General features: G+C 48.4%; 5 protein-coding genes across 5 annotated transcripts; 4 read left to right on the plus strand and 1 right to left on the minus strand.

Moving 5' to 3' along the window:
* Positions 1-176: 176 nt before the first annotated feature.
* F5B22DRAFT_210182 (mitochondrial Rho GTPase) lies at positions 177-2,551 on the minus strand. Its single transcript, XM_047969672.1, has 2 exons — positions 2,296-2,551; positions 177-2,227 (listed from the first exon to the last, which is right to left on the minus strand). The coding sequence occupies exons 1-2, from the start codon at positions 2,303-2,305 to the stop codon at positions 357-359; spliced, it is 1,881 nt and encodes a 626-aa protein (XP_047830256.1). The 5' UTR covers positions 2,306-2,551; the 3' UTR covers positions 177-356.
* A 1,439-nt stretch (positions 2,552-3,990) lies between these two features.
* Positions 3,991-5,997, plus strand: F5B22DRAFT_636794 (WD40-repeat-containing domain protein; the record flags this gene model as incomplete). The annotated part of the gene is made up of 6 exons (XM_047977341.1): positions 3,991-4,048; positions 4,140-4,864; positions 4,916-5,280; positions 5,335-5,620; positions 5,669-5,900; positions 5,954-5,997. 6 exons carry the CDS (start codon positions 3,991-3,993, stop codon positions 5,995-5,997), a joined length of 1,710 nt encoding a protein of 569 aa, XP_047830257.1.
* Positions 5,998-9,978: 3,981 nt separating this feature from the next.
* F5B22DRAFT_210427 (arrestin) lies at positions 9,979-12,813 on the plus strand. Its single transcript, XM_047969674.1, has 3 exons — positions 9,979-10,508; positions 10,598-11,498; positions 11,558-12,813. Exons 1-3 carry the CDS (start codon positions 10,447-10,449, stop codon positions 12,440-12,442), a joined length of 1,848 nt encoding a protein of 615 aa, XP_047830258.1. The 5' UTR covers positions 9,979-10,446; the 3' UTR covers positions 12,443-12,813.
* Positions 12,814-13,772: 959 nt separating this feature from the next.
* Positions 13,773-15,313, plus strand: F5B22DRAFT_636796 (PH domain-containing protein; the record flags this gene model as incomplete). Its single annotated transcript, XM_047977342.1, has 3 exons — positions 13,773-13,838; positions 13,899-14,117; positions 14,171-15,313. 3 exons carry the CDS (start codon positions 13,773-13,775, stop codon positions 15,311-15,313), a joined length of 1,428 nt encoding a protein of 475 aa, XP_047830259.1.
* A 4,842-nt stretch (positions 15,314-20,155) lies between these two features.
* Positions 20,156-21,030, plus strand: F5B22DRAFT_647148 (uncharacterized protein; the record flags this gene model as incomplete). The annotated part of the gene is made up of 3 exons (XM_047978827.1): positions 20,156-20,265; positions 20,322-20,633; positions 20,682-21,030. 3 exons carry the CDS (start codon positions 20,156-20,158, stop codon positions 21,028-21,030), a joined length of 771 nt encoding a protein of 256 aa, XP_047830260.1.
* Between the last annotated feature and the right edge of the window lie 68 nt (positions 21,031-21,098).

The following is a 21,098-nucleotide window of genomic DNA, read 5'->3' on the forward strand; positions in this document are numbered from 1 at the left end:
GCCGAAAGTAAGTGCTACCTAGGTATGAAATATTCTTAATTAGCCTGACAGGGGGATATTCTTTAAATAAGTAGGTTCGAGTGAAATTAAGTTCATTATTAGCTATATGAAGATATTTGGATGCCGAACAAGAGATGATTGTTCGAGGGTATCATAGTTGAATGGGCAAAGTAGAGTGGGAATCCATCATTCATAAGTAAACAAGTAAAAGGCTATAACTATGTCCTAGATATCTGATGCTCACGACTTGTAGACGAGTGTTGTAAACCATGTCTCTAAGCGCGCGGTGTGAGGAGACATAGACCAGAGGTAGAGTACGCTTAAAGTAGTGGTAGTGAGGAGTGAGGAATTCGATGTCAGACAGAATTAGTGGAGCGCCTCCAAATCATGAAGGCGGCCACAGCTGCACACGTTGTCGCTCCGAGCGCAAGATAGAGGCTTGTTCTATCTGGAGGCGGTTCCTCGCTCTTCGGGAATGCGGTGCTCGGATTTGTAGCAGCCTCGGCAAGCGCAACGAAGAGTTCTCCTATGCTATTCCAGGTAACACTGACATGAACTGGTGTTCCCATCATAAGACCCAAGGTATACTGGTCGGGCTGTTGCTCGCATCGCTGTGTTGTCTTGTCCCTGTCCGCTTTCAAGGCCGTGTATATCGAAGGCATGTCATCTAGGCGTGGGTTTTGCTTTCGGAGCTCAACTATATGCGAAAAAGAATCTGGATCTGACGAGTCATAAGTGTAGCAAATAAGATCGCAAGTATCCAACTTGGCCTGGTTGTCCAGAATAGCAGGCTCTAGCTCGCCGAGTTCCTCCAGGATCAGATAGCACTGCTTTCCGCCTGGTAGTTCGACACTATTCACGGCCCTGCGAGGCTTGATAGTAGGGTGATATAGGCCATCAAAGGGTCGATTGAGGAAGGCATCTAGGAGAGACGATTTGCCAGCTCCGGCCGCGCCGATGATGTAGCACAGCACCACATTACGTTCCACTTTACCAGGCCGTCGCCTTCGCTTGCGCGGTCGCGTTACTTTCAACGCTGAGGTTAAGGAGCCCCGGGGAGTCGGGGTTTCAAAACCTAAATAGGCAAGGTATTCTAATGTAGTCTTAGGCTCTAGGAAGGTGGTCATGCTCCATTGGGCAAGCCAGCCCTGTAACGTGATATAGCCAGCTTCGTTGCGAACAGTTGAAGATGGGAATGAAGCTTCAACCCAAGACTGAGGCGGTCCTGGGGTGGGAGCAAAAAGTGCTTCAAGCTCCTGGTCGTTCAGACCTCCGTCGTTATCTTTATCGAACAACAAGAAAAGATCCATAAAAAAGCGATATCCTGCGGGACTGAGCTCAGCCGAAGCATATTCTGGGACATCCAACTTGGGGTGGATGAAGGAGTCCTCCAAGCTTAAGCTATCGGTGTAATGATATTTGCGCAGGATTACCCAAATCGTTTCGTGGCGTCCCTTCTCCGCATACATTTTGTTCAATTGCAAAAATCCCTCCATGCTAACACCTTTCTCGGTCTCGGAGCCAGGGACCGACTTGGAAATGGATAGTTTAATGTTATCGAGATCCTCAGGCGACAAGGGCTTGTCGAAGCATTTGGCCTGGAAATCCTGAATCTCCTGATCATTCAAAAAGCCATCTTGGTCCTTATCGCACAGATAGAATACCCTCTTGAGGGCCAATACACATGCGGGTTTGAGGCATCCTTCTTTATAATCAAATAGCGGCGCAATAGGATGTGTTACGGCTTTTTGGCACAAGAAGAAAGTCTCGTTGACATTTGAGTGTTCTCGGGCGCTGGCACGTATACACGAATCAATCTCGCGGAATTCGCTCATGACAGGCAACATCTCCTCCTCCACAACCTGAGAGGTTGGGTTTTCGGTCAAGTCGGATTTGTTGGCGCATAACACAACAGGGACGTTGACGCCTAGTGAGCGGAAATAGGGCATCCAGAAAAGAGCAACGCGCTCATAGCTATAATGGTCGGAATAGACCAAAAGAATAACGTTGGACTTGCGGATTTCCTTCCGAAGGGTTGTCCGGTCTTGCGGACGGGCCGAGGTATCGACGATGGTGGTAGTGACATTTTCGGGGGTACCGATGCTGGGCGGGATGGTAATCTGTGGGAGAACGGGCTGGATCTTGTTGTTCACGAAAACGTCTTTAACGAGAGATGCGATGAGGCTCGACTTGCCGGCCCCTTCATCACCGCATACGCAGATGCGAACTGATGGATAGGTTGTTAGCACGGATTGGACGTGGTTAGCTATGAGGGGCGAGGAAAGACTGTCGCACCTGTGGCCATGATGAGGTTGTACTATGGCGTTGCCCGGGGTCTCTCTCTACTCCGATGCCTATAGCGAGGCCATCCCTGGAGGTCAAGATATGCTCGAGCCACCACTTGTGTAAGCGACTTGGCTGGGTTGAAGCTAGGGATGAAAGCTGGCAATGGTGAAGCTGGTGACCAACAGACGATCGAAGCGCTGGTACGATGGAATGCGGGCTTGGTGCAGCAAGCTGGAATTGGGCTGGGCTTGACAACTACCAAAAGGTACGATGGGGGGGTTTTCTGGGGGTTCAATAGCAAGCAAGGGTTGGAGCACTTCCGATTAGCTGGCCCAGCGAAATTATCGGTTTCCCATTAATGCAAATACCCTGTAATTAGGAGCGTGGTAAGCTAATAGGCGAGAGTTTGCTTTAGGCGGCATCTACTAAGTAAGCAACTATTACCTAAATTGCGGTGGGATAGGTAGGCCTCTCCTCTTTTCTCGACTTAAGTATGCCGTCATGTCTCTCTATTGCTTTCATCTTTAAGCAAATACCTGGGATAGTACCAATGCTATGAGCAACTGCATAGGTATCTATGTTGGTATACAGAGTAGAGCATATATGTGTTAAAAGGTAAGGTGCCTCGCACTGGACAAATAACACGTATATACCTAGGTAGGTATGAGGTATCTAGGAACAGTAAAGCTCTTTAGATGTTTACCTACCTAGGCATGGCTCTAGTTCTCTCAAGTCATGGATGTGGTTGGTGGACTACTCAGGGACCTGCATGCATGTAGGTGTGCATCCAGGCTGCTGGATTTAGTCTTATTTCTGCTCTTATGGTCGATTCATCCTGCACCGACAACGACGTCACTTGATGACACGGATGATTATAACCTGCACGAACATGATAACAGCAGTACACCATGATACATAACTACCTAAGCAGCTTGTTAATATATCACATCAACTACTTGAAGTAGGGTCCTAGCCGAGGGTGTGCCCTCACATGGGTAGGTATACCTAAGTATGTTTTCAGATCTGGAATTACGACGATATCTACTACTTATGTAAGTATGTAACTCTTACCCCACAAGTAAAACCCCAGGTGGCCAGCTACCTACGTGCAGCAAGGCTAATCCTTGTCACCATGCTTAGGTACTGTACTTACTGGTATGTAAGTATGTACCCACAGATACACTACACTACCTAGGTAGGTACATGTAACTGACTTGCCCCTGCTAACAGCCCAAGTGTCGCGATGTCGACTTTCCTTTACTTAGTAAACCATCACTTTCATATAACGCACGACTCCTCGCCCGATACCTATTGCTGCATTCACCTCATGCAGCGCGCATACGAACGTCATTGCGCGGAAACTCTGGCATAGTTAGCTCGCAACCATCGCATGCATGTGTGCTGTAGCTTTCTGCTCGTTTCTGGATAAACCGAACTGGACCCCCCTGTCCCCGCCCTAGGAGAGACAGGAGGCTGGAATTCACGAACTTTCTTCTTTCATTGCCTTTGCATTAGCTTTAACAATGTTGTAAGCATCCCGGGAACAGTGCTTGAAGCCGCCTCTTCCCCCGACCGCCACATGCTTCGTACAGTTGCTTACCACCGCATCCTCGTTTGGCGATTAGCAGCGTCCTACCACCTCCGCCGAGATACCCTACCCAGGCAGCATACAATGCAGCCGTCGCCGCGGGTCACGCGACCCCTATGATCGAGACCAATAATATATTATCCAATCCAGAAGATCAATTCCTTGTCGGAGAGGGTATGTGACTCCGTCTCCAGCCCATCTCTGTGTCGCCCCTCACTCTCCACATCAGCTGTCTTGAGGATTCACCGCTGAAGCGCTGTCATAGGAACATATGTGCTCACAGAAGACTTACTCCTTGCGACACCTCCGCCTCATCCTTCAGAAGCCCCCGTTATCAATCCTAACCCGCTCGCCACCAACCCACAGCCCGCTACCGCCGGCACAAAAGCCTCTCTCCTGAATCTTGAGGCACGCCAGCCTCCGCCCGCTTTCTATAAACTCGCCGCCACAGCAACCTTGACCGGAAGCATAGCCGAACATCCCAACGAGTGGAGGCTGTCTAACGACGCCAAGGTTAGCAGTGATGGAGATGGTCGAGAAACATCAGTCAGTGATGTCGGGGCCCCGGGTTCTGCCACGGCAGTGTCTGCTCCGGCGTTTGGTGACGGAAACGCGCTCCTCGCCCCTGAAAGGTTCAAGGACCCGAACAAGCGCCGGAAGCCGAAGAACAATATGACCAAGAGCAACTCATCCTTCATCTCGCGCGTTATAATCAACGAAACATTTTCCAAGAAAATGGCCGACCGGCCCAGCGATGGTACCTTTGTATTCGCGAATATCAACCGTGCTTTCCAGTGGCTGGATCTATCATCCCCCTCGAAAGCTGATTACTTAACTAAGATCCTCTTCACCAAGGCTCATTGTCTTAGCCACGATGTCAACCAAATCACAAAGAGTACTGGCCATATAGATGTCATTATGGGGTTCTCTACGGGTGAAATCATCTGGTGGGAGGCAATGTCTCAGCGATATACGAGACTAAACAAAAACGTAAGCATTATGAATTCATAATCATGGTCTAAGACTAATTGTGCCATCTAGGGCGTTATCAACAAGACTCCGGTATCACAGATACGCTGGATCCCCGGCGCTGAGAATCTTTTCTTAGCTGCACATATGGATGGCTCGTTGGTCGTTTACGACAAGGAGAAAGAAGACGCCATTTTCAGCCAGGAAGAAGAGGAGGCTCAGCAGGAGACTGATAATACGTCTTCCACTATCAAGCCTTCAGATAAAATATCAGTATTGAAGTCTGTTCACTCGAAAAATCAGAAAACCAATCCAGTTGCTATCTGGAAACTCTCCAATCAACGAATTAATGCATTCAGTTTTTCCCCAGATAATCGCCATCTAGCTGTTGTTTCAGAAGATGGGACGATGCGGATCATCGACTATCTCAAGGAGGAGTAAGAACTCTAATTGCACCCTAATACCTCCAGAAACCTAACATAAGGTGATAGACTACTAGGCCTGTATAATGCGTACTATGGTGGATTCACCTGCGTCTGTTGGTCTCCGGATGGTAAATATGTCCTGACGGGAGGACAAGATGATCTGATTTCTATCTGGTATCCGCAAGAGACTACACTTATAGCACGATGTCAAGGACACCAGTCGTGGGTGACATCGGTTGCGTTTGATCCGTGGAGGTGCGATGAGAAGAATTATCGTTTTGGCAGTGTAGGCGAGGACTGTCGACTTTGCTTATGGGATTTCAACGTGGGGATGCTGCATAAACCCAAAATAGTGAGCTCCTCTATCACCACAAACACACAATTTTGCTAACCTTGACAGTCGTCGCACCGACAACGCGGCTCGGTTTCGTCCCGTGTACCAACGCTGCACCGCGCCGAGACCCAGAGGACGTCATTAGACGGTGATGATGTAGGAATAAGCATTAATTATCCTGTTGAGCCGCGGTCCAATGTAGCAATACTGCCGCCGGTATTAAACAAAGTCGCCGACAAAGACCCACTAAGTTGGATCGCATTCACTGAAGAATCTATCATGACAAGCTGCAAGACTGGTGAGTATAATCTACAATGAAGCCGTGAGCTATATTGACATTGGTCCGTATAGGGCATATCCGAACCTGGAAACGGCCATTAGATTCGCACGCATAATGGTGACAGAAATTGTATATGCGCCATTCGATATAAAAATTGGCGATCTTTCCCTGAATACCATCGGTCAGATATTGACCCCTCGATTCAATGCCGTATCTACGATGTCCAATCTTGAGGTCTGTGAGGTGAAAGCTATAAGAACCTAACTTGGTAGTTTAGTGACCATCAGGATCTAGAATCCCGTCATCGTGTGCGTCACAAACTAGCTGAGGACAGCCATATATAACTAGTCGACAACCACCATGACGCGATGGATGTTACATCGCTCTTGCACAGACATGGTAGGGTAGGATGGCCACGAAACAGAAAGTACTGTAGTCTGATATAGTCAATGCGTAATGCGTCTGTAGCCTGGCGTACGCAATCGACCACGCTATGGATAAGTAGTCTCCGATCGTGGGTAGAACGTATATAGTTTTCAGTTTACAATGCCGGCCGAGTATATATACTAGCCGTATATGTTCAGGGACTCGAAGAGGCTCGCACTCCGCTTTAGCACATTAGCACAGTTACGAATATCGTGCAGTTAACTACGCCAACATGGCGATTCCTTTTCTATGTTAGGCGTTCCATCTGTGATATCTACTTGCCGGGTAGGATATAGAGAGCCAGTGTACTAGGAGACGCAGACACTTGCTGTACTTACTAGCATGAAGGCAGGCAAAAGAGCCTCCTTAAAGGATCCATACGAAGCTTTGAATGACCCCCACGTGGGACCACAATTTCTACTTAGCTTATAAATAGTTTGTTTGATGTTGATAAAGCTCCGTACATGTGTATGTTATTGTTAGGAGCGCCTCCTCATGGCTCCGTTGGTGGAGTCCTCTTACTACTGCAAAACTTTCACAATATCCCTCTTCATAATCGTTGCTCTTGATACCTAACAAGGGCTCACAGTAGGTAGTTGAATTTTGAGCCGAGATGAGCAGATGCGGAAGCAACTCGGTATCTACCGCTACTCGGCCCTTTTCTTCCTTAGCCAGATGTCGAAATCTTACTTGCGCCGCTTGAAAATTTTCGGTCGCGGTCCGCAAGATAATGAGCCCCATAACTATCCCATTGAGAACCTTGTTTATGCTCCTTTTTCCTTTTATTATTATTATTTTTTTTTTTTATAACTCTCTCTCTCTCTCTCTCTCTCTCTCTCTCTCTCTTGTAGACCCTGCACGAGTAGTCTATGATTCACAGATGCGCACTAGATAGGCAAACACTGGCACTTGGAGGACTACTCTTAGCCGCTAATGTAGAGTCGAGTTTTTTGAGATGAGACTTCTTATCTCGGGACGAACTAGATCGGTTTCAAACAGTTTGAGATACAACAACTATCTAATATCCGTAGTGAAAGTTATATAAATAGACATGGAAAGGCAACCAACCTGTGAATACTGGTAGGACTACTATTTGTGTGGCTATGAGAGCGGGTCGAAGCGTATGCAAGCACTTCATACAGGTGCCATAATGAACTTAGTACAGCACATGTAACCAAGCTCGCCAAGGGGAGGTTAACTTCGGACGGCAGTTGGGACATAGTGCGTTCCGCCCGTCGATCATCTACATGTAAATGCAAGGACTGCAGCCCTTGAAGAGCTTTATCTCTAATGTGCTTACATCTAGCATTGTCTAATAGCAACCATTATACTGGCTACTAGCACAAGTCATGGGTTGATTGATTTGTCTTAGATCTGAAGAGAGAAAATAAAAAAAAAACAACAAAACAGAAGACTTCGAGGCTGAAATGGCATATACTACGTAAGTATATAACCTATCTTTGGATGGCCCTTGCTAGATCTACCTAGTCTGTGCGCGAGGCTTGGCTTCCCGTGTCTAACTAATAGCAAGGTGTCACCTTATCTTCACGAACGTCTTTAGTGTGATTTTTATACTATGTACGTAGTAGCACGAGGCTTTTACATCCACCTAGCTGTAACATGTAGTGTAGCTCAATGGCTATGAGGCCACGCTACTGTGAGTTAGACAGCGAGTTCCTAACCTGCTTAATAAGGCGGCTTCTACAATCTATTCCTGCAGGTCCAAGGAGTCGAGCCTCACGATATGTTCCTTACCTAGCAAGTTCCGATATCTACTAGGTAGGTTGGTAAGTGTCTGATATGGTCGCAAGCATCATGCACTTAGACAGAAGGCGGCTAGCTAGCCACCGTGGGGGGATTGACCGAGGCAGATCCTAGATGAAGATACAATAATCTATCTGATCGCCAAGGTTTAGCTGTGTCTGTCAGGTCGGTTCGCGTCGGTCTGCGTCGGTCTAGAGCTCGAAGTCTCCAGTCTTATCTTTGTTTTGAGACGCTCCGCTCAATTCGCAAGCATCAACGACTCCAGCACGTCTCGTGAGGTAAGGCGCACGACCATTCCGCAGCTCATCAGACCGATTGATAGTACGATCGGATGATTTCGGCAACAGCCTAATGTGTACAATCGTATGGTGCTGCTGCATCGTAGTGTACATGTCGCCATGACCAAGAAGGCAACGCAGGCTTAAAGATTTGCCGATCCTGGCTCATTGTATGCACCTATTCATACAGTAACTGCAGGTCAGCATGCAGGCACCTTTGACGAACATGGCAACTTTGGTGGCATACCGATATATACCTGCCTACCATGCATGCCCAGTTACTTAGGTAGCAAGTAACGATCTCTTCTGCACTGGGTTATATGATGCAACATAAGCCGCAGCGTGCCAGGAACATCAGCTGAGCCGTTGTGGCGGGTTAGAGTCGAGGCATCGCACCGCATCGGCTTTCCTTTTCCCGCAAGTTCAACGCTCCTTGAAGCCATGGTAGCTATGATGGCTTGCAACCGTGAGAAATATTCATCTTTCGGCTTGTTGTCTAAATTTATATGGGCTTTCACATACTAAGACGCAGAAAGATGCGAACAGAATGCCGCTTCAATGTATAGTAGTAGTGTTATCGCATATGCTTCTACTTACATAGTAACGTCCACCTGCGGTCCGTATCGTTGTTTTCAGTCTAGATCGTTGATTCGCACCACCTTGGTGCGTATCCACTGCGAGAAAAAGTACAGTACAGTACGCATCTAGCTATCCACCCATTCAGCCTCTTCGACTACCAGGTAGGTACCTAATGGTTGGTTTCTAGGAGCTCTGAGCCACTATGTTACGTATGCAATCCATACTTCGTAGGTATGCAAAGGGAGTTCTCTGGGGAGTCAAGCAGGAGACGAGAGGGGAATGAAGAATACAACGCTACTCATCCGTAACTGGGAATGCCACATATTCATTCACATGTAACAGTCGATCCAAACCATGCACGTATCTGTAGGTACTATCTATGTACATGTAATGACAGGGCGCCCCCGTCAAGAAAAGAGGTGCACTTAAGTACCAACATAGGTAGTAATTGGACAACAGAGTGTCCTGGCCCAGACCCCGGCGGACAGCCCCTCCGCCGCCGTGCACCGAGAGCACCCCCTGCAGTTGGTCGTCTCTGGTCGTCGAAGCCATTGCCGTTCCACCGTTCCACCGTGGACTGAATCTTGCAAACGGTACCCAAGAAAGGGAAAGGTCAGCATTGACTTTACCTGCTCGCGCCCGCGCGGCCGGATGTCGCCGCACCAGAACTGTACAGTCTTTCTACAGTACGGGCTTCCTTGTTTTTTTCGTAACAGAAGAGCGGGCCGTTTGTGGTCGCCACTCGTCCCTCGTCCCTAGCTCCCGAAGACGGCGAGTATTTACATGTTGCAGCAGCTCCTTGAATCACTCCGAGTTGGCTGGTAACCGTGACTGCTTCTCCGTGTTCCGTCCTATCCTAGGAATATCTTGTCGCAAATTCTCCAAGTCTCATTCTCCAAGTCTTGGAAATTCCACTTGTGTGACGACAGAATAAACAAGCCCACTCAAAACTTCTACGCTGCTTTCTTTACTGAAGCTTGAAGTTCCTTTTTCGTCATACTCTAGCGCCCTCAAGGGCTCCAACTACTGCTCTATCTACAGAAAAATAGAGTTATCTTTGTTCCTAGGGGGATACACGCTGCCCCCATAACACCATCCAACTTAATTCTAGTTAGGTCGGGTGCCTGGGCCAATAGATAAATTCGAACTAAGCATTGCGCACTTTTTACGAGCAACAGTGCCTCGTCGACGTACTTCTCCATTTTATTTATCTCATTCAAGGAGCCAAGAAAAATCGCCAGGCAAACCCCCATTGCCTTTTCAATCTGTCGGCAAAACTGCAAGGGGCGTTTTTTCATCTTACTTTGTCGGTATCGCCGCTGCACGCCACCCGCCGTCTCCAAATTCGCTTTGCTTTGCTTACATGAGCGCAATTTGGGTTGCATGACTCGGCTCACCACCGCAAGTCTCGTGATCTCTTGGGAGGATCAGCTACCCAACTCATTGAACTCATTGTATCGCGGCATCTCACTCCTTCTCAACATAGCATCTTTCGGCTCGCAAGTTCGGCGACAAAGATGCCGTCATTCAACCCATTTGGCGCACATGGTAACCGTTCCTGCTCACTGTTCCAGATACGGTAAGTTTCAAAGTGTCAATTTTTTTTTTTTTTACTGTTGGCAGTAATAACCTAGAAGCGATTGCAATGACTGACTGAGTCACGTGTAGGCTTGACAATGATTTTGTCGTATTTCGCGGGAGTGAACACGAAGCATCTGGCCAACTTCTGAAGGGCGTCGTCGTGCTGTGCTTGAGGGAATCATTGAAGGTAGAGGATGTCCACCTACGACTCACAGGTCATTGCCGGATAGCCTGGCTAGATGGCAGGCAAACGCCAACAGGTATCCACAACCAGAAGGTTGACCGAACGACCACTCTCTTGAAGCATTCCTGGGCGCCTTTTGTTGGCGAGACAAATCACCATAATATCCTGGGACCAGGCAACTATGAGTGGCCGTTTGAGTTGATGCTCCCAGGCGACACGCCTGAAAGTATTGAAGGCCTTTACCAAACAGGCATCACTTATCTCTTTAAAGCTACGGTTTCTCGTGGCAAATTAGCCAAGAACCTACATGCCTTCAAACGGTTACGCATTATCCGGACTTTGGACCCTGCGGCCTTGGAGTTGAACCACGCTATGAGTGTGGAAAACGTGTGGCCCAACAAGGTCGAATATTCTGTCTCCATTCCCCAAAAGGCCGTTGTATTCGGCAGCAGCGTGCCCCTTGAGATGCGCTTCACTCCGCTTCTGAAGGGGTTGGAGATGGGAGTTGTGTCGGTTAAAATGTTTGAGACACAAGAGTTTACAGTTTCTGGATCGGGGCACCCCTTGAGAATGCACAAGCACGATCGGGAGGTAGCATCATGGAACCTAGAAGTGACGCGGGAAAACAATTGGCAAGACATAATTGAAGAAAGTGAACAAGAAGGATGGGTTGTCAAGCAAGACTTACCGTTGCCAAAGAAGTTGAACAAGTGCATACAAGACTGCACTGTTCAAGGCATCAAAATTAGACACAAGCTTAAACTAACTGTTGCTCTTAACAACCCGGACGGCCATGTCTCTGAGGTATGCCCCCAACATTTACGTTACCTTCATATTACTGGCGCCGACTAACTTAAAAACAGCTCCGAGCTACACTGCCTGTCGCCATCTTTATCTCACCTAACATGCCATTGGATGACGAGGGCAACCTTGTTTCGGCGTCGGCTGGCACGTCAGACACAGCATTGGACGATTCGAGAAATATGGCACCGCCTGGATACGGTCAGCACATACTTGATCAGCTCTATGACGATGTAGATCTCAGCGGTATCATGACACCAGGGGTGCAAAGTGGTATCAGCACTCCCTTCTACGCTCTTTCGCGGGCAGGATCAACAGATAACTTGGCACCTCTAGCCTATGGCGCTGGCATCACCCCCGCTGCTCTATCGTCCAGGCTGCAGAGCGTGTCACTTGAAGCTGGCCAGGACCGCACGTATTTCCTGCCACAAACCGATCCAGGCTCAGGCGCGATGACGCCTCATCATCCTCACGATCACCACACCAGCACAGAGCACTCGTCACACCACTCCCCCGAATTGTCTCGACGGACGAGCGAGGAGGAGCATGTTGGATACTCTGGCCACCAAACACCACCCGCCCACACAGAGTTTCCGAACATGGAACAACTGAGCAAGGTTCCCAGCTACACGACAGCGACGAAAACACCCCTTCCTAGGACATCTAGCGCTAACGATTTTTTCGCGCTTCCGGACTATAATGCAGCAATGAGTGCGCCGAGCTCCCCCACTCAAGTCGTCGCAGACCCCATGGAAACGATCACAGAAGACTCTGTAGACCTAACGTCGAACAGCGAATCCGTCAGGCATAGAAGAGCATCAAGTGGCGGTCGAAACCACGTGAATGGATTCAGCTTTTTCCCTAGCCATCAAAGTCATATTACCATTGGCAGCTTCAGTGGCGAACGTCGATCAAGGCTTTCACCGCATAGGGGTACTTCTTCCTGATTCGTGCAACGACACGGACTCACTCGACTCAGCGGCTGCGTTTAACATCCGGCTGGGCATTCAAATATCATCATCGCGGCGTTTAAAGGCATATAAATGGCATAATATGGGCATGGTTGGTGTTGGGTTACAGGATTGACAGGACTGAATGATAATAGACCAGTGCATTAGGGGATAATCTCATTTAGACGGCTGCACTTTGTTTTCCTCCCCTTTTTCTCTCTCCTCATCTATGGCTGGCCAGGGGTTTCTGATGATAAATAATACCACAATCAGTGTATTTAGCGCAAGGCATAGCAAGATGGAACGGCAATATATATTCGCTGTTTCAAGTAAAGCGGTGTTCAATCTGTATTTGTATACGTAGTATACCTTGGAGCAATACCCGGGTCTACTACATACTCTATATCATAACGATATCATAACCTGTCTTCGTTGTAGTAGATAGAAGATGAATCAGTTAGGCTAGGTACAAGGTTGGAGGGTTCAACCGCTATCGGATCTAATGACGTCACAGGCTTGACCCTGAGCCCCTTCGCCAGATTCAGGGAAAGAAGAGAAGGAGATTGGCAGGGGCGTGCCGCGCTCTTCGTGACTTGCTCATCTGATGTCCGCCTGATCAACGAAGTGTCTCTTATCGCTTAAGAGATCATGGCCTTGGCATCATTGATTTGCCCATTCCATCATCGATACATCTTCTCCTCGCATTCTCGTGGCCTACCTACTATTACCTAGATCACCCTTAATTCTCTTCGCTTAGCGTGGGCGCTCGCCGTAGATACTGCGGGGCTCGATCTGCGCTAGCTTATTCAGGGTACTGCCACTAAGCTAATCATCGTCATAGGCGGTATGGTACAGAACGGAGAGAGATGTTGAAAGCAGCATTGAGGGTAGGTATCTGGATCAGGCCACTGGAACCGCTCTTTGATGCCAGTCCAGCAACAGCTGTCGTGATCGACACAGGGGTCCGCTCCCCCAATAGCGACATCACAATTTTGTGCTAGCCAGCGCTAACATCATCACTTTTCGTTGCTAGATTTGATTCATTCCCCCGAGCAAGCCCCGCGCGCTGGCTTCGTCCGCGACTGTGACGACACTGATCGCTTGCCCTGGCACTACGCCAATCAATCCCTTGCTAAAGTACCACGACTCCCTCGTCGCCATATCATCCCCAGTTTCCCACCGTACCGGCAATTTTGTGCCATCCGATCCACGAGAACGAGCGACGAGCGGCCACAATCCCTTCTACGCGCGCTCCCTACGTACTTAATACCCAAACTATATACTAGCCCCATTGGCCCCAGTTACTATGAGCGGTGATTCGAAGTCAATGCCTCTAAGGCAGGGCACGACCTTCGGCAGTGACGATGCCGTCCCCGAAATCGACCCTACCACCGTGAGTCGCATTCTGATCGTTTCCATATCGTGACACTAACCGGATGGATGTTGCCTCTAGACCGCAGGGCTGCTTACAGAAAGGCTGCAAGCGTGGAAACACGCTGTTGTATACCTGGAGGACTATGTTGGGGCTGTGGAAAAGGTTCACAAGGTTCATGCCAAGGAGTATGAGAAGGTACTCAAAACAATCTCACACCCTTTAAGAGAGGGCCATCACTTCGATCAGGGGCTTGGTGGCGTTGCTGGGTTCTTTGAGAATATGCGAGTCAATACACAGGTCAGTTGCTCGATTTTACACCCTTTAGGGAATGCAAGGCTGACTGTGAACAGGCCCTAGTCAACTCCAACACCGAGACTGAGAAAACACTGAAAGGCACCGTACTTCCCATCCTTGAACGCTTGCATAAGGAAATCAAAGCCAAACACAAGGAAGTCTCTCATGGGGCCGACAAAGGCGCTAAGGAAATTGAGAAGGCAAGGAATGCAACCCAGAAGCACATCGAGCTTCTTGGACAACACTCAGCGTCATTTGAATCCACTGGGGGAAAACTGCATCCCACTGATGACCCCTATGTACTCAAGCGTGGGGTGATCCACCGGCTGAACAAGCAGATTATCGCAGAGAACAACCATAGCAACGATCTGCTTCATGTCCAAGAAGGGTTTCAGGCCTTCGAAGCTCATATTATTCAAGTTGTTCAGGAGGTCATGGAGGCTTTCAACCAAGTTGCCGGTGGTCAGGCCGAAAAGACTCGAGCTCTGTATGCTGATATGCTCGGTGCAGCACAGCGCATCCCTGGCGATTTTGAATGGAAAGGGTTTACTCAACGAAATGCACAGCGCTTGGTAAACCCTAATGACCCCCCGAGGAGTCTAGACGCTGTCACATTCGCAAACCAAGACCACGGGTCGACCAAACCCTTGATCGAAGGGAGTCTCGAACGCAAGTCGCGCAACAAGCTTTCTTGGGGCACCCAGTCTGCTTATTATGTCGTAACGCCGTCGAAATATCTTCATGAATTCAAAGACGACGACAATTTGCAACACGACCCGAAACCTGAACTGTCAATCTATCTGCCCGACGCTGTCATTGGTGTGCCTAATGGGGACAAATTCAATGTCAAGGGGAAAGACAGAGGCAAGAGCTTCAGCAGCAAGCTTGCTGGCACTTCAGAGCTTGCTTTCAAGGCCCACTCACCCGCCGATGCTCAGAAGTGGTTCGAAGCCATCAGCGTCGCTGCTGGCTCTACCGGCTCTATGTACGAAAGTACCCCAGGATCGCCTATAGTAGGTACCGAGTCTCACGGCTCGACGAGCTCCAAGACCTCCAAGGTTGATTCTGGACACAAGGAACAAGAAGCGGGCATCACCGGGGCTGAAACTGTAAGCAGCCCTACAGCCATGTCACCAACGGAAAAGGTTGCTTCTGGTCCTACTACTCCTGCGAATGAGGAGAAGAAAACCGTGGGCTAGAGGCGTACCACGTGGACGATTCCTCGTTCCCGGCAAGGTAGCACCAGCAAACTGAAAGCCCATTTTGAGATATGTGAGGAGTCACCTGGCAAGGACACAAGGAGAACCTCGGTTTGAATTGACGAACTAAGACCACTTTCCGTCACGAGAGATGAATCATGTAATTTGCCTGCAGCTTGGCATTTGAGCAGCCCCTCCCTTCTTGTCGTTTTCTTCCCCTATTAATACCTAGGTAATATTTGGTAATCTTCAATATTAGCGCAATACAAAAACCAATGATTCCACTACTCTTATACCATCACCACCGTATAACTGGGCAATCACGAGGGCATAGCTAGAGTGTAGCTAAGATATAGCCATATCTTAACGGACATACAGCTATGATTGGTAGAAAGTCGGGGTATATACTAAGCTAACATTAAATCCTCCTGAGAAGGTGTAGCAGGAGGTTGGGCTGGGTTGCAGCACAGGTGGAGGTGTGGGCTTAGTTAGGCGCGCACAAGGCAACTTCAGGCGGAATGGGCATGTTATGAGGCTCTGCGCTAGGCAGACGCGGGCCATCATTATTTACCTACCTACCTACCTATCAGACACCGAGCCTATTATGATTTACCTTCGGCCGACGGACGGTCAAAATTCTCCGTCCGATCGATGGAAGGAAAAAGCGGGCTGTTATGGCCATGGATGAAACAGAACAAGGTGGATTTCGCTGCTTGGAAGAAGGGGGGGTGGGTGGAGGGGCGCACGTGGGATGACTAATATTGAAAATTGGAAATTCTAATATTCGTCTTATCTTTTCTTGTCTTTGGGTTTGCGTCATAGCTTACTACTACCGTCGTGATGAGATATTCCCATTTGTTTCTTTTTTTTCTTTTAACAGAGGCCGCCATTTATTGGTTGATCCTATCATTTGTTGCCGAGAATAAGTATACCTTTCTCGCTCATTGCGATTTGAGATAATACCACATGTCGAATTCTGTATTGCTGAGCCGGAGGTCGCGGAAGATGTAGATAGGGTGGTATAAGGCGGTGTAGGGTGAAAGGGAACTCGATGGTGTGATTTGAAGTACGTCAGGGCGTGTAGAATGGATGGATGAGAGGGAATAGAGGTGTGGAGTGTATTGTGTTCATCAGCGGAAGAGTCACATCAAGGGCATCTGAGGCGTATAATAGGAGGAGTCCCTGTGTTGCCTGAAGGGCGAAGGGCACAGGGCACAGGGCACAGGGCACAGGGCACAGGGCACAGGGCACAGGGCACAGGGCGAAGGGCGAACCGCTCGACAAGTAAATGCTATTAGGTACGACCTTGAATGCACTACAACTGTAACTACAATTCCATTGCATAGGTAGACATAGAGTGGTGGTTGGTTGACGGACAGAGGTAATGTTACAGTAGCTATATTCAGCCGATAGATAAGGTCAAGTGATCAACCTGACTGGTAGCGATGTTCTACGTTAACGACTTGTTCCGCGTGTGCCGGAATTGAGGAGGAGGGGGCGAAGGGACTTGCAAGGGACTTGAAAGGGAAGGGAACATGCTGTAGAAATTCTAGAAAAAGAGAACTCACCGTGCCGAGAGTATGCTTATTGCGGAGATTTTCCGGGTGTGACTCAGGTCAGGTAGTGTAGCTTTTGGTGCCTGACTACTTGTTGGGGTTCGTTGCCGGTATCCTACTACTGCATGTAGGTGAGTCTGAGCCGAGTCCTACTTACTTATAATTACACCGTCTTCTGCCCTATAAGTCTAGACGTACACAACATATACACGTTATGAATACAACTCTAGGGCGATATAACCTGGAGTCATCGAGTACCTCACTACCTACTTCTTAAAATGCCTTTTCCCATGCATGGCCATGCTACGCACGCGTGGCGGGCTGGTTGGTGTTTAAGGTGATCAGGCATTCTGGAAACAGGTAAGATCAGCTAGATAGGTAAGATAGAGCTTCAAGCGTGGCTCCCCTCCCCGTCCCTTGCTATGCCTCTCCCACAACCATGGATGCGACGGGATAGATGCATGCTTGCCAGGTAGGTACGGGGTAAGGCAACCAAAGGTGAGATAGAGACAGGGGTGTTGTACCGCGGCCCGCATCGGCGTTCGCAAGGCTGATTTTGCTGCCCGCCCCTCTTTGTGGGTTGTTGTTGTTGACTGTGGATATGATATGTGTATTTATTACTAAGAAATCACTTGAGAGCGTTCCATCTACGTATATTGTGAATTGGTTTGTTTTTTTAAGAATATTATTCGTTTCAGGCGAAGTTAGCTTATATCGAAAGTCATTCTATTCCAGGCAGCATGGCGGTGCTTCACCTTCGGAAGGAATAGCCGCTTCGACCAGGTATGAGGCCGCATAGCGAAGAGCCGCAAAGAACCTCTTTAGAAAATGCCCATGCACCATCCTGGATGACGTGAATAGAAAGCGGGGAAATTGAAATGGGCCATCCGAACACAAATGAGATGAATGACAGGGGCCAATATCAGGGCCAAAAGCACAAAGTTGCCTTGCGGAGTGCCTTGACGTCCGCATCTCGGCAAGTAGGTAGTATTTCCCGGTGAGTCAACTTAGGTCTTCTGTTGCACCCGTCCAACATAGGAAAAGGATATCACTGATCTATCAAGGTCACATGTTCCATGTCTATCCATGCCCAGTTTGTGATGTACCATTCGACTTGGGATTCCTCCCTTGTCGGACTACGACTCTATGACAGCTCGATTTGGGCTCCACCTCTCTTTGAAACAAGAAGACACTTTAGAGATGTGAGGATATGTGAGGCCGCTAGGACACGAGTTCGATGTCCCATTATATACCTGCATATACGACGTCCATACGATAATTTGCTCAAGTCCCTATGTTACATCCTGTGGTGCAGACAAGCTCGCGTCATTGATTATGCCCTAATATTACAACTCAAAGAGGACATGGACACCTATGAACACATGCGTACACTGCGACGTGTCATTTACTACCCCGATTATCACAGGAACAAGCATCTCAATTGCAACCTGTCAGCAGGCCATTGGGGTCTGGCATAGGCACCATGTGAAGTCCGAAGAGAATGACTGGATATAGGAACGTCTAGGTGTACTTATAACGTTATAAAGAGAGCAACCTGTCTGATTGTAGATGGGTCAACAAGTCTCAGTGAATGTGGATGAATTAAGTAAGCCTACACCCTCATAAAAATTCTCAGCCCTAACAGGCAAAGAAAGAAATTTATATACTTCTTTTACTTACAATAGAAGACACTTAATGCCTAGGAATCAAGGGCAAGTTAAGAATTTGAAGATGGGGTTGAACGCTATTGTAAACTTGATGTCCAATTCAAGGCGTCCCATGTCGATGAGTCTATATACTTCGTCATCAGATCCCACAGTGCAGTTCCCGTTCCATCTCAAGCTGCAAATCTCGCTTCGGAATTTCATCAATCTGAGAAAATCTGTATGCCTCGCGCTGGTTTGCTGGATCCCATATTGGCCTGCATGGATCTGAAAGCAATCAATATGTTTTGGGCAAGTAAATGCGGGGATGTGTGCGGATTTTGAAGAAGACCTAGGCATAGTCCTAAAGTTGCCACCGCCTCAACAAAGCCACTTACACTCATTGGTCATCCTGACACGAGAGATATTGAATCAGAGTGTTCTGAGTTATTCGGCAACTTATATCTGATTATCGTGAGTGTGCATATTACCTTAAGCAATAACTGTACCTGGCCGACCTCACACCATATTATTGTCACCTGCAGCATTTCCGGGCTTTACACAGGCAATGCAGTTTGTTATTAGTGCTGACAGAGCTCTGGGGTTTTCATGTTGTAGAATCCTTTTGCCAGATAGGCCCAAGCTACTGGTTCCCGGCCCGTCGCCTGCATGGTTTCTGTGGCTGAGTTAATGCAACCACATTATCAGCTTTACATTATCATTCGTATCTCACAAAGAGTAGGTACCTGTTGGGCGAAATCAAGACGTGTAAGACATTGGGTACGGGATCAACGTCACCTACCACACACTAGTTTCCCCCTCATCTTAGGCAGCAGTCCTTTCCAAGCGGTTCGTGAACGCCCACCACCGGTAGCCACTCAACAGAATGATAATGAGCTAGATAAGATCAACATGAAAGAGTGGTAATAACTGATTAGCAGTTGAAACATGACCTTATCAATATGTTGATCACCGCACTCTCTAAAAGTGGATAACCCTGAACTCCCCATAACCGAATCCTGGAGCGAATCGTACCGCGAATGACTCAGTCAGCCTTATTCACCCTAGCACGTTACATTACATCCTCGAACCAATCAAACCCCTGCTTTTCAAGGCGACAACCCATGCATATTGGGTATTCAACGTGGCTGGGGGCCGGAACTAATTGGATATACTTAGGATGAGACTATGCCTTTGTCTTTGCCTATCATTGGCGTGCATATACCATGCTGATCACATCGTACTCTTTCCACGACCTAGAACGTGGGCGACTATCTGTTTCACAACCAGAAACAGTTTTAATTCGTAGCCTCACCGCAACCCCACAAAGAGAATATAGAAAAAGACCTGGGCCGGGCTAAGGATGGCTGAACTGCCTAGAGCCTGCATCTCAGGGATGCATCTTGGTGACAAGCAATAAGTTCGCAATAGATCCCTCGCTATTTACCCCCTCTTGGAGTTCTGCCCAGCAAGGGAGCCTGGCTACCGTCTTCGACTAATCTCCAGTCATCTCCATAGAAAATAGGGGATATGAGGAGACGTTTTGCTTCCATAGCTTCCCATGCCCTTTGCCTCTCTATCGAGCAAATCACAACCTCAAACTTTCATGGAGACTAACTCTGTTGGAATGAACTACCTTCACTATGACCAAACCATGGGATCTACACGAAGCTACTATCAAAAAATTGTACGCAGAAAACACGCTGGCCGTGGTTCGGAAAACCATGATTGACAGATACAACTTCCAAGCCTCGTACGAAGTCCTCTGCCCCCTGGAAAATCATCATCAGCTGATCCAAGCGGGAACAGGACACGCGCGTACAGAGGGCGACTGATAAAATGGGGCGTTCGGAAGTATAATTGCAGGAGACGAAGCGAGAGCGCTTCAATATCAGTATGCAGCCCAGGTGGCTCCATGAGCAGATCCAATTCCGCTTCTCCGCCTCTGAGTCCACCTCTGAGTCCACCTCTGTCTCAACCAAGTGTTGAGACACCGACCGAATTTGTAGGATACTCTTCGGGTCATGGGCAGATGAGGGACAACCAGCCTAGAATGTCGAACATCGTGGGACACACGTATAATACAATGAACATAGAGACGCCCAGAACTTATACGCAGAGGTACGCGATGAAACTGATATTACTAAAGCAAAGACTGATTGCTCTTAGCTATGACAGAAATACACATGATGTGAGCGGATGGCCCAGTTCGTCGACCCCATCGGCGTCTCCTCCGACAAACTTTGCCCACGTCAACACAACTATCTCAGGACCTCTTTACGGGTATCAGCCACTGTCGCCACCTGAGAGTACTTTTTCCTCCATGACATATGAGTCTGAGCACACTAGCTGTGATAGACGGCAAAGCTACCCACTGATGCAAGAACGTCAATACAGCACTACGAACAGTGGCTCGAGCTATCTCCCAATACATGGTTACGCGCAAGGACAGCGTTCCGCCAGGATTGGGTCCTTTGAGAATATATCTGATCTTGAACGTCAAAAACGACGCCGTTAGACGTTCGAGCAGTCTAATGGTTATTATACAGCCCCACCTGCGTTCAACATCTGACCAGGTTGCCAGAC

This window comes from Xylaria bambusicola (assembly GCF_022495145.1).
Source record: "Xylaria bambusicola strain CBS 139988 unplaced genomic scaffold F5B22scaffold_24, whole genome shotgun sequence".
Lineage (NCBI taxonomy): Eukaryota > Fungi > Ascomycota > Sordariomycetes > Xylariales > Xylariaceae > Xylaria > Xylaria bambusicola.

Excerpts from the sequence above, each read along its gene's own strand:
- F5B22DRAFT_210427 (XM_047969674.1), top strand. The coding sequence starts at position 10,447 with ATGCCGTCATTCAACCCATTTGGCGCACATGGTAACCGTTCCTGCTCA. Across the intron at positions 10,509-10,597 it reads TGCTCACTGTTCCAGATACG|GCTTGACAATGATTTTGTCG; the intron begins GTAAGTTTCAAA and ends AGTCACGTGTAG. Across the intron at positions 11,499-11,557 it reads CGGACGGCCATGTCTCTGAG|CTCCGAGCTACACTGCCTGT; the intron begins GTATGCCCCCAA and ends ACTTAAAAACAG.